The sequence below is a fragment of the Chiroxiphia lanceolata genome, chromosome 1 (genome assembly GCF_009829145.1).
Source record: "Chiroxiphia lanceolata isolate bChiLan1 chromosome 1, bChiLan1.pri, whole genome shotgun sequence".
NCBI classification, from domain to species: Eukaryota; Metazoa; Chordata; class Aves; order Passeriformes; family Pipridae; genus Chiroxiphia; species Chiroxiphia lanceolata.
This window is the reverse complement of record NC_045637.1, coordinates 113770607-113783770: the sequence shown is the minus strand read 5'-3', so window position 1 is coordinate 113783770 and position 13164 is coordinate 113770607. Positions and strand designations below refer to the sequence as shown.

Here is a 13164-nt window from a genome sequence, read left to right as displayed (position 1 = left end):
TTCTTTAACAACAATGGTAACACTGGCAGAGATCATACAATAGTCATACTAACACCCTCAGCCAAAATAAACACCATATCAAGATGAAGTGTGCCACTATTATTTAGTTCAGTAACAGTTAAAATTTAAGACGAAGTGTGATGTGGAAGCTTGGCTTAATGTTCCAGTTAATTTTAACCGCCTACAGTAAAGAAATCTGCAAGCGTACCACTTATAAATTTCTAAGAGGATAATAATATGCATAATTTAAAAAACAGAATTCAATTTTAAGACCACAGAGACTTAGGTTACTATAAAATCACCTACTAAAAAATTAGTTGAAAGTACTGCTAATTTATGGTCCAAATAAAGAGGTAGAATCTTTAATAATTCTGCATAAAGGGCAACATGTAGCAGATCAGCTCTCCTAAAATTAATGTACATTGAAATTTAGTTTTGATGTAACATTCCATATATCAGTATGGACCAGACTTTTAACATCACGTTAATATAAGCAAAAATCTGATTTAAGAGAACAATATTATTTTAAACAGCAAAGAATTTACATTATGATGAAAAGTAATGCTCCTGAGATCATTTACAATTCAACACCATACAAAAGTAGCTTGAATATTAAAACACACATTTTTATAGCAGTCAAAAGTTCCATATTTATGCTCAATTTTAACTTACCAAAATGTTGAAAAAAGGTAAAATTCTAATTTCACAACAGAAACACTTATTACATGTGTCATTTTGCAGACCCACACAGTTGCTTTTACTACATTTATATACTTCTGCATGACAGTTTGGTGCTAAATGGACATCTTTGCTACAATTTGCTTTATACTAAAATTCTCTATGCCGGTAAAATTAAATCAGCCAGAACAAATCACAGAAAGAAATAATGTGCTGTTTATTCTTACTATGAAAGGAAAAAAGGGGAGAAAGAATAATCAAGTATTACCAAACATCGTTACATTAAATAAAATACAGTATACTTTGTCCTATTAGCAACATGGAGATACACCTCACTTTTTTCCAAATAATATGGCCAAATCATGGAAGTCCAGAATTGAGTAGCAATTTCAAGCTCAACACTTTCTCAGGAACATTGTCCAAGCTAGTGAAGAGCACGTGTCCCAAGTGAAGGATGCCTCTTTTGCAGCACCTCTTGTTTTTCACAGATTTCATATATAACATAGTAGCATTACCATTGAAATTTAAAACACACATGCTTCCTCTGATCTTCCAGAAGTGTATCAACTCTTTCCATTGATTTGACTACTGTATTTTACAAGGTGTAAATTAGTTAACATAGTTCTATTTATAGTACCATAACAGAAAGTTTATTTGCATGTCAAAGCTTTAATGACTTCATTCTATCAGGGGAATACTAACACTGATCTATAATCCTTTTGCAGTCTCTTCCCCTCATCCAAATCATACCAAACAACTTTCAAATAAAAAGCAAAGACTTGGGTGTTGAGGAAGGGAATAACTCTACCTTATTGCACTCATATAAGGAACATGAATATTCCCTGAAAAAACAGGTAGCACATACCCAAGTCTATTGATTCCCTCCAGAAAAAGGGGGAGAAGGAAATGCACAGAGCATGCCATTGAAATAAAATCTGCTTCCTTAATCTGGAAAAATCACACTTATTCCTTTACAAGATGGAAATAACATCAAGCAGTCAAGCAGCCACTTTTTACGCGAGACTGGAAAAGAGGGTATAAGGTCTGATTTTTACACTGTTATTCTCTTCTTTAAGAAGTAGCACACTGAAAAAAAAATATCCAGTACACAAAAAGGTAAACTTCACATATTGCCTTATAAAATTTTCTTATGCATCGTTTATCTTAGTACCATTTTCCATTCCCAGAAAAGCACTCATTTCTTTTCACCTTCGACCACTGCAACATCTTCGATGCCTAAGATTTTTTTTTTTATTGCAGCCCTCCAACAGGACCTGGTGCTGCAGGTGAAGTATCACTCATATCAAGCAGAGCAAAATAATTACCTTCCATCATTACAGTTTAAAGTCCTGTAATATTTACGTTTTTGGAATGACATCCCATTGCAATACACTGCAAACAAATGAGTCAGCAACGCACAAGCGTTTTCTGCAGGGACGATACCTGGCCACTTATTCACTGTTTTACTATAGGTTAGTATGTAATTCTTCGAAGTGTAGTTCTTTGCAAATGATTTTTTTCCCTTCCCAACTTACTATGATCAGCACATATATTAACACTCTCTTTTCAATTCCCTTCAGCCTTACACAGCTTCATTTGACAAAGCTGCAACAGCTCCCACTGTTTATTTTACTAATGGGTTTAAGGTGCACTCTGAATACAGCCTGAGAGCAAATACACTTAGTATGCTAGAAACAAGTTGAGGAGATGACTGGTAGACAAAGAGAGGTGTGTTTCTTATAATGGAAAGAAAATGTGGGTGACATTCAGACAATGAGCTCTTCACTTTTAGTGTTAACCAAAATAAAAACAGGCATTCTTCATCAGGATGCGCCATTTAAGTCTTCATTGTGAGCACACACCAAGAATTTATTCAAATTCTTAACATGAAAGACAGACAACAAAATAATAAGGAATGAAAGATGAAAGTGAGTTCTGTGAAAATCTAGCACACTATTTAAGCTTAAAACTCTGTACTATTTTTGTTGTCTGGAAGATAGACTTAAATTGGTACATAAGTTATACTTCTTAAACACTGGTAAACAGGCTTTGAAATAAATATGCTTTCTTGTTTGGTTTTCATGCATTTGATACAGACAAAGCATTCTTCCATCACAAGACCAGCAATATAAACTTGATAACAAAGGTAAGACTACAGCCATATAGGAACAAACTGCTGAGTCTGGGGAACTATGCCTTCGTTCACATACATTCATCAGACCTAAAGTACTTTCTTCCAGTTATATTTAAAGGCTTCAGGGCCCGCTTTCCAATCTGAAAGGTTTTGCTGCACGCAGCTTCAAAGAGATGTTCCTTCAGTAGTGCAACATTACTGCAAAATCTGAGAGCTGTAGCCGATCTACTTCATTTTTTAAGCATGTGTGCATACTGATTTTAACATCAGCATAAAAAGATCTGGATACACCTGACCTGAAGCTGAACCAGAACTAAAGACCACCTCTTACTGAGAGAAGGGATCAAAACAATGCAGTCAAACAAAGTAGGAAACAAAGAGAATCGTTGACTTGTCAGACTCCATTTCTTACTCTGAAGCAAAGTAAACACTTCGGAGTTATAGCAAAACAGCAGATTTTTCTCTCTTACCTCTCTGACTTCATTGAGTTGACCAGATCGCTGGCTCTTTGCTCGTCGAGCGGCTGCAGGTGATTTGTGATGTGTGATGGTTACAACAGTTGGCCCACTTTGACTCATGTGTTTCTGGCCACTGGGAGATGCAGAATTAACTGTCCCAGGCGGCAGCAGAGATGAGCTTCTACTTCGTGACGATGAAATGTTCTAGAACAAGCAATGGGATGGTGATATTACCAACCTTTACACAATTAATAATGTACAATTCAGGCTACAGATCTGTGGTGTTCTACTTTCCTCATAAACCTAATCTGGAGGTGTAACTGCTTTATTCTTTCTGAACCATCTGCATTGTTCAGCAGAGATGTTCTTGGGAAACATTAGAGCTATTGCCTTTGTTTCTTGGCTTGCCTGAAATTGGCCTTCACAAAAATCTTCACAGATTCTTACATAATAACATGCCGCTAAGTTCTTACAATCCTACTTTTTAGGAAAGCTTAGGAAGGATTTTGCAGGCAATAATAACAATGCCAGCACAGATATTTTTTATGAAACCACTGACCTACAATTCACCAAACTGGTGTGAATAGCAAAGAAGAAAAAAGGCTTTCACCTGATGAACATCTGAAACAGCGTAATGTTTGTTGTTTTTAACATCAGAGGTGCAATTTTGGCAAGGCACAACAATTAAACATTAACATTTTAACAAAAAGTAGCCTAAAAACATCAACACATTTTGGAGTAAGCTTGGGATAAACCCTATTTACAAAAAAGGCCAGAAATAAATCTCCAACAGTATCTGTAGTATGAATACTTTTAACATACAAGCTATAAAAATCAGTCAAAACATTCAGAACTTTTTTTGTTATCTAACTGTCTGTCAGTGTTGCTATCTCAGTTTGTTCTCTGCAGACCTCAAACACAAGTTTTCCAGGAGGTCTGTGGGACAGTAATTCTCAATCAAGCACAGATGGGCACTAGAGCACGATGGGACATCATATATAAAAGTGCAATATAAAAGAGTTTTTCCCTTCTTTTTGAACTGCTGATAGCATCTGTAAAGTTAAAACTCAAACAGAGTAACTTTTATCTCATGAAACACAAATCAGTTTAGATGGTGACATATAGTAGCACTTTAAGACAGTGAAGTAAATATAAAGCCTCATGGGTGAAACACAGTTTCACCTCTCCTACAAACCCTGCACGGGTAATGATGGCAGCCTACAACATTGCTAAGCCAGCCACCATCAACATGAGGTCTGCTGGCAAGTGCACAAAAGTATTCCTTGGGTACAAATCTCCCTTCTTATCCCTTACAGGTCAATTTTCACAATTCAGTGGTGATTCCATTAAAAGACTTTAAATCTAAGGTGGGCAGGTGCCAACCAATACTGGAATTAAAGTCAGGCCTCATGTTACCTCTACGCTGACTGTAAAGGACAAGGCAGATTATCTGGCACTGCCAAGGAGGGAGAGAAATAAATTACACAATCCCTCTGCCACCCTCACACAAAACTAGACTTTAGAGTTTCTGAGGTATCTGAAGGTTTAAAAAAAAGGCTTATCACATTGTCATTGTGCAAAGAGTTGCTAATCTCACAGAAAAAATTATTATTCCATTGGTCTGGACTCAAAATTTTACAAACACTTCCAAGAAATGACGGTCTGACTTTTTTGAAATTAATATATTCTTTGTTACCATGGCCAATAAGATAATAATAATAAGCATCTGTTCAAAAATTATCTGTCCTGGCTGATAAATCACAATTGCATTAAAACTGGATTTGATGCTAAGGCAAAAAAGCAGCACAGGCTGTAATTTGTCAGAAGGGCGCAGAAGGTTTCCAGGTTTATAATTCATCTTCCATTTGAAAGAGCATTGCTTAGACATAACTACAATTAAAATAAAAGGCAGAGGAAAAGGTATTTGGGAGAAACAATGGGATAAGGGAAACTGGGTGTGATTGAATTTCCTTTTTTAATACAAGTTTCACAGAAAAAGGGTATTCCTAGTATATAATAGCAGAATATACTTTACTGATGTTTGGTTTTTAAACTGACTACCATCAGAATACTTCTAGACTACATTTAGGGTGCAGAGGAAGAACAACATAACTTCATATTTTTCATCATAAAATCAACTTCTCTTCCAGATTAATAAAAAGTTATTTTGTTTTTAAGATTAAATCTTTTGAGAATCACTGACATTCCAGTATCATGCAATCACAATATTAAAAATACATGGCTGCTACTTTCATATAGCTAAACAGATCCTAAAACTCTGATAAACAGCAGCAGTGTGAAACAGTGAGTTTAGCCATTAGTTTTGCTTAAAAGAAAACAATATTCTGTGAGAAGTTAAGTTTTATTATGTTTTGATTTTCTTGGGGGAGACTTTTAGATCTGCAGGAAACACAAAAGTAACACAAAACTAATACAGAAAAATCCAGGCACTGTTTCTGCTTAAACACAAAATCAGGAAAGAATTCTAAGAAAGAGTCAGCTTTCAAAAAAAAGCAGCTGCCAAAACAATCTCATTTAACATGCACATTCCGAGATATATGTTTATAAATTGAAATGCACGTGTATTCTAAAGTCAATATCTATATCAATGATATTATTTGGCAATGCAATGCTATTTTTCCTCAAGACAGTGTTTCAAACTGCAGTGAACTACTTGCAGTTGACCCATGGATCACAACAGACACCTTGACTGCAGCTCATGCCACACATTTTCTCCCATGCCAACTAACATGATATGCCTTTTGCCAAACCCCACTTAGGTTTGGGAGTCATAAATTTGATAGTGAACTATTCATACAAAAGCTGCTAGCTACCTGCAATTTTTTTAACTGGTTTTGTATCACAAGTAAGTAGCGAACACATTTCCAAAAAATAGATATGCTCATCATTTTAGGAGTCTCTTAATCCCAATTACCTTTTTTTTCCATACAAAATTTTCCCTAGTTCATATCACAACTCACTGGGCTACATCATTGACACTCATAAACTATGACTAGAGGCAGAATAAACAGTCTGTGGGACCACAGTGCATTGAAGATGGCTCTTCATGAAGTTTTGCAAAGGCATGTGGCAGCCCACAGCAGCTCTTGGTAGACAGTCATTTAGGGCATGGAGTTTGGGGATCAGTGAATCAGGAGAGAATAATCAGAAAAAACAGTGCATGGGTAGTGGGTGGTGCTTAAGAAGGCTGCCTCTTCATGTACACTAGGTAAACTCAAATCTCTACATACATAAGTACATAGCCTAGCAAGGGCTGACCATATCCCACTGTCTGGTGTGCCTGACACTCAGCTCCATACCTTGCCCTACAATAGAGCTACGGGATCTCCAGGGAGAAGACATCACCAGTGAACCTCTACTGGAGTCCTCTTCTGCTCTCAGCCCAAGATAGTTATCAATCCTATGCAGTTCATCCAGTCAGGAAGATTGGCAATCCTGAATTAGCACGTACAGCCACATTCTGTGCCAAGTATCAGAGTCAAATACATTGGTCTGTGATCAGCTCCTACAGGTCTATAAGCAAGTTTTCCTCATCTCTTCATTTTCTGTCCCTTTATACCCCTCACCCATCTAGTGACCCAACAGTGCCAACCAACATGCCAGAAAACTCCACCAGCCCACAGCACAAATCCTCTATCACCTAATTTGGGATTATTCTCTAGAGGACATCTATAACACACAAACCTTAAATGAGCTCAGCACCAGAATCACTGGCTACCCATGAAACTACCTCTAGGCAAGGCCCCACAATAACTACAAAAATTTCCAACTTACAACTTGCAAAAGCAGTCACACACAAAGTGCTGGTGAATGTCTGCAGGAGGCAGTTTTTACAAAACACTCAAAACCTTTTGGACTCCCCTCCTCCACTGCCACAGAGAACAGCAGCAGAGCACTGTGCCTGCTCAGTCCAAGGAGATGGGGGCGGCATCCAATTCCTTCTGACAGCTTCTTCCTGTCATTGTCAGAAGAGGACTCTCCAGGAACTGCACACTCAGCCCCTTAGGCAGTTTTGAATTTTTATAGCACATTGTCAACACCTATGTCCCAGCCAAATACTTGACTCGTCTTTTGCAGAATTTTTTCAGATTAGACACATGGAATGACAAGCATCCCTTCTGCACTGACACACAGCTGCGCAAAAATCAAAATTTCCATTTTTGTTATAATGTTAAAACTTATGTGAAGTTTTTCACTGCTAAAAACACTCTAATTACACATCATACTACAACAGTCATCAAAGTCACTCTCGCAGGAAATCAAAGTAATGACAGTAACTGATGGATCTTTATTCCTAATCCCCTGTTCTTCCCCCTACAGCTGCTTGTATGACTGATCTGTCCCTCCAATCATTATCACATATCATTTTCTTTGGTCTCACTGCTTTCTGACTTGCAAACAAATAAATAAAAAGATAGCGGAAAGTCTGATGAAAGGAAGACATAAGTTCTTCAACAATTAGTAATGCATGGTTCCAATAATGAGTCAAGAAATCCACAGGCTGAAGCATCCCAAAAGGATTACAAATATTCTTCCCTGAGGTTACACTTTACTATTGCTCTAACAGTTTGCCTGCTAATAAAATGAAACCAATAAAAGAATAATAAAAAAGCTAATAAAAGATTAATTTGTAACTTGTGTTCATCTTGGTTTTATGACCTAAAGTTAGCTAAAGTATGCTTAGCTAATACAGATTTGGGTTAAGATTTTTATTTTAGTAGACTGTCCATCCCTCAGATAAAAAAAGTAGAAAACGAAGGCTTCCACTAGGATATCAAAAATCCTAACAATTAAAATAATGTAGTTGTAGAACAGTAAGTTCCAACTGTACTGTTTTCATGACTCATTCTCCCTAGAGACTGCCCTTCTTGTTCACAAAGAAGCTGAAGTGTTTTTCACCGTTTACCAGAAGCAAATAATTTTGTTTATTTTGGAAAGTAAATGCAATGTTCCAGAGATCAATAAAATAATTTCTGAAGTGAACTGTCATATCTGTTTATAGTTGATAATCATCATTTTCACAGGCACTGTGCCACAGATGTTTTCCTCAGAATAATAAATACTGAAATGACATTCCTTTACTCTTCTGCATATACACAGCACAGAACCAACCTCTGCATGCAGCTTTAGAGCTACGAGAAGTCACACACTATCAAAAAGTAATTACAATTTTGAGACACCACCATTCAGTATTTTAATTCCCATCTACTTCTTTTCCAATGCATCCTAAGTAAACAAACACTGATAAAAGACAAATATGGACAGAGTTCTCTTTCATTTACATTATAATCATTCACAAATATTAAAATGCAAATGACTGAATCTACATAACATCCAAACTTCAGCACTGCAAAGGGACCAGCTTATGATATGTTTTGCACATTTCTGTCAAGCATCATCTATGGTACTAACTTTTCTGACTGAATGTTCTTGTGCTTAATCATCTTCAGTAAGGTAATCTCTTTCTAAGCAAGAGACTATGGTAATAATTCCATCATAAAATCTTTTCTTCATCAAGAATAATTTAAGCAAGCTCATGTTCAGTCCTAAATAGATTTTCTTCCATTTCTGGAGAAGGATTTAAGAAGTAGAGAGCTATGAGCAACTCTTACCTTCATGCAGCTCCCAAAGGGGGAAAAAAAGATCTCAAACACCTATCTACAGACAAGCATTGCTTCCTTCTCAGCCTCACTACTGCAAGAATTTCAAAGCATGCTTTAAGTAGAAGTGCCATTCTTTAGTTGACTTCTATAGGTCAGTGATGAGAAGAGGAAGCAGACAAGCATACCAACAGAGAGAAGAGTGAAGCTCAAAAGAAAAAGGTTTGATGTGCATGGAAGAACCAAATAACACTCTCAAAGACTTGAAATTTTCACTAATGTAGCTTTATGAAAACAGTTATCATGCAAATGTTAAAAATACACAGTCAATAATCCACTTAGAAACATAAAAGTACATCTGTGGTCGTTCATTAATAAGGCAAGAAGAAACCCAATAAAAACCAAAGATCTATGATAACCATTCTTCCAGCTGTTGAGAAAAATTACACATCTGCCTCATACGGATTTGATAAAAACGTTAACCTCAAACGTTGAGGCATTACTGCAGGTGCTGTTTCACATTACAGCTAAACTGCTACCACAGTTGGCATTGAAAGGGGCAGGTTTGGACTTTTTACTCCACCATTTTTTCGTGCTGGTCCTGAGGCCCATTGGACCTCATGGAGAGCCACTGCACGGAGTTAAACCAGTAGAGAACCAGAGACGGAGACACACATTCCCCAGTGAGCCGGTCAGAGAGCTAAGTCCTTTTTAGTAGGATGCCATTTTTTCTGTTTCTGATGCCCAAATTAACACAGAAACAGAAACATAACAAAGCCCACACAAAAGGTGGCAGCAGACAGAAGGGAACTGGACTGCAATTTACAGCTGCAGGGAATGAGCAAATGTGTTCAGCTTAAAAATGAATCACATCATCCAATTTCTAACAGCTAGCTCACTGTGCAGCTCCAAATCAGAAGCTGGAAAAAGGGAGAGTCTTATCTCCTTATTCTAGCACGGATATAAGCTGAAAATTACCACCTGAGCACAATTTAAGACAGAAGCTACTTCCCGAGATAAAGGCTTCTGTTGCCTGTCATGTTCCTGATACGTACACACTGAGTTATAAAAGGGGAATATGCAAATCCAGCAACTGATCCACACGTTGGAATTAAGAGCTGGTATAAAAACCTGTGTGTTTGTTTTTAGCAGTGCTTTTACAGCCACCATCGTTATACAGCCAAGAAAAAAGAGGTATGAAACAGAAGAACTAACAAGCTTGTGATTATTTATGGATACAAAATTATTCTTGGAAGTTACCACAGAAATTATGCATAAGTCTACTCCTTCTTGAAAGCATTTTACATTACTGAATTCAAATTTGACTAATGCTTTAATTAAAACTTGTACAAAATACTCACTTCAAATAGTCTAAAAAAATCCAGCAATCCTACCCAGACATACAAGATTTCTTCCAATAAAGTGTGATTTGGCACTTGTGGACGTTGAGCAATCTGTAATTAAGTGAAATGAGACTTGTATGGGAATACCAAGAACATTAAGACTATCTGACAACATGGGAATTATTTGCCAGAGAAGACAATCCTTTTACTGCTTTTTTTACCATTAAGATGTAAAATTTATTTAAAACACAGTCACAGACTTGGCTTGTGTTACATGCACTTGTTAGCTGTATAGCTCACCTTTGGACCATTCATTAGGATGCAACTAAATTTAGTCATTAGTATATAACCTTTTCTTTCCTTTTTTTTTTTTTAATCACTTCTCTGTTTAATTTCCTCCCTCACTCCAGTCCCCAGCTGAAGCTTTAACGACAGCAAGGACAGTAAGTCATTAGGTAGCATTTTGAAGCAGGCAGTAGCTCTGAAAAAGAAAGGAAACTACTGCTGATACAGATCCAGTGCAGGAAGAAGGAATGCTCTTCTGTGAATATTTCACAGGAACAGTGACAGCTTCAGTTTTGAAAAACATCCTCCAAATCATCACATTTTCCTATGAATTTCCACCCATTAATATTTAATCAAGATTTTAAAAGTGTGTTCTCCCGTATGAAAGACTTGATGCTAAGAGTAGCTTCGCTGGCATTCCTGGGAACCTTCCCACTGCTTGCCTGGTTACCCCATGGTTTTTTCACACTTAAACTGTATCACACTTGCATAAAATAAAACATACCCCTCACTGCATATTTTTCACTTCCTGTTCCATCTCCTTCTCAAGTGTATGACTCCTAAAGAACCTCTAGAAATTTCTGCCTCACTCTTCCTGTGAAAAAGGTGAGTTTAAGTTGTAGAAGAAACTGGGAGCAAACACTCAGTCTCCAACTTTCCAGATGCTGTTCCCAGCAGAGACGGAGCTTGGATTCTGTTCAAACTCCAGAAGCCTAAAACACATAAGTATCTACCTGCCTGTTCATGACAGCACCATGAGAGACTGAATTTGCAGTTACCACTTACTACAGCCCTCGAGGTATGGGGAGAGGGAGGAGTAAGGAGATCCAGCCCTGCTGTCAGTAGAATCACAACATTTCTATCAATGGTAGAGCTATTTTAACAAAATCCAAAAATGCAGACTTTTTGTTAAGTTCTCAATTATGCAAAAGGAAGTCAAACATGTACCCTTCTTCTCATTACAGACCTTTTGATGTAATTCCAGTCCCTAAACCCAACACAAAAGAAAGAGTAAGGTGGCTAAAAATAGCAGAACACTAGTTTATGTAAATTTAAACTATTTTAAAGAGCATGTTTCCACTCCCATGCTAATAATCATTATGCTAAAGTATCTTCATCTATAAGAGAAAGAAAAGAAAAGAAAAAAAAAATCAACGAAGAAATGAAGCAGTTCTTGCTTCTCTTACCTCCTACTAGGCAGTGGTTTGGAAGTAAGAAACTTTGAGGAAAATAAAAAGATTAATTAAAAAAAAAAAAGAAGTAATAGAAATGCATTTTTTCTGGTTTCTGGAGTCTCTGTGAAGTATTGTTCCCTTGTAACCAATATCTGATCTCCCAACCCTAATCATTGTAGCATTAACACTTTTTATCCCTTGCTTTTATAAGGAAAAGCAGTAAGACGTTTTAAAACTTACTTGTAGATGAAATCTAAGTTAGCACTATATGCAATGCTAAAGCCAGGGAAGATATATCCCTCAATTAATACTCTAATGCTGAGAAAATAGGATGGGGAAAAGGAAAAAAGTATATTGAAAAAGAGATAAATCTTATCAAAAGAAAGGTTCCTAGGAACAGGTAAGCACAATGTTGCTCCAAGTACAGTCCACTTCTGGAGTAAGAAGCAGAGGCATGAGTGGTCTTGCCTGAAGTGCATAAATTCCCAACATTTCATTTTCTGGACTGTTATGTTTAAAGATACAGAATATATAAATTTTCTGTTTGCTCTGTGGCTTAGTAGAAAATAGAGTGCTTCACTAACAAACATTTCAAGTGAAAAGTGACCTAGTCTGATTTTAGATGTAGATTTGCAACATACAACTAAGGAAAATATTTTAGTTTTCTTCAACATTTCTATTTTATACTCAGCAGATTTAAGCCAATTAAAATGTATCTATACCAAACACATCCGTCAACCAAAATGCATCTACACTCCAGGTTCCGAGGTCAAGTTTCCCTAACTCATCAGTCTTCTAAGAAAAATGCAAGAACCCTCTTCCTGCTGTCTAAAACAATCTGTCATTTAGTTCCTCAGTTACAGTTCCTCCACCATCCCTCAGTCAAAGAAATCCTTTTATTTTCTTGGACAATGAGCCTGTGAACCAGAAAAAACCCTCAGCAGTTGTAGGTCACTATGCAAGAGTACAAGAAGTACTCCAGAGAGATGCTCCCCATTATAAGCCCTTCCTGTTTCTAAAAGTTGTGTCTTAGATCTTCTGTGACAGATGTTGTCTTTGTATTTAATAGCCTCCCACTCATTCAATCAAGACTCTCAAAAAACATTTTGCCTTTCAAATGCTTTTCAAATCTATATATATTTTTGGCATCCAAAGCATCTCAAAATAATCTCCAGTTTTCATTCACCTCCTTTTATTTTGATCCTTTTTTTCAGCTCCTTTTCTTTGAGGCTCCCCATATGGATATTATTATTAGCAGCTAGGAAATACTTCCTATTCAGCCACTGCAGAGCACTTACTAACACTATACTTCCCTGATTTGCCCTTTCCCTTCCCATCATCAGAAAAAAAAGAGTACAATGAAGTCAAATTTCATCACAGAGTTCATTCTGTACAGAAGAATAATAAATGTGATGAAAAGTACTTTCCCCCACTACAACTTTCCATTTCAGAAATGGAAGGGGACTGATA

General features: G+C 36.8%; 1 protein-coding gene across 1 annotated transcript in view; it reads right to left on the bottom strand.

Annotated features, from left to right (window-relative positions):
- The window catches only part of OSBPL10 (oxysterol binding protein like 10), a 113872-nt gene that overhangs the window by 68371 nt on the left and 32337 nt on the right, over nt 1-13164 (bottom strand). Inside the window, exon 4 of the mRNA XM_032676731.1 lies at nt 3283-3474. Within this exon, the coding sequence (XP_032532622.1) occupies nt 3283-3474 (192 nt within the window). The remainder of the gene's footprint in view (nt 1-3282; nt 3475-13164) is intronic.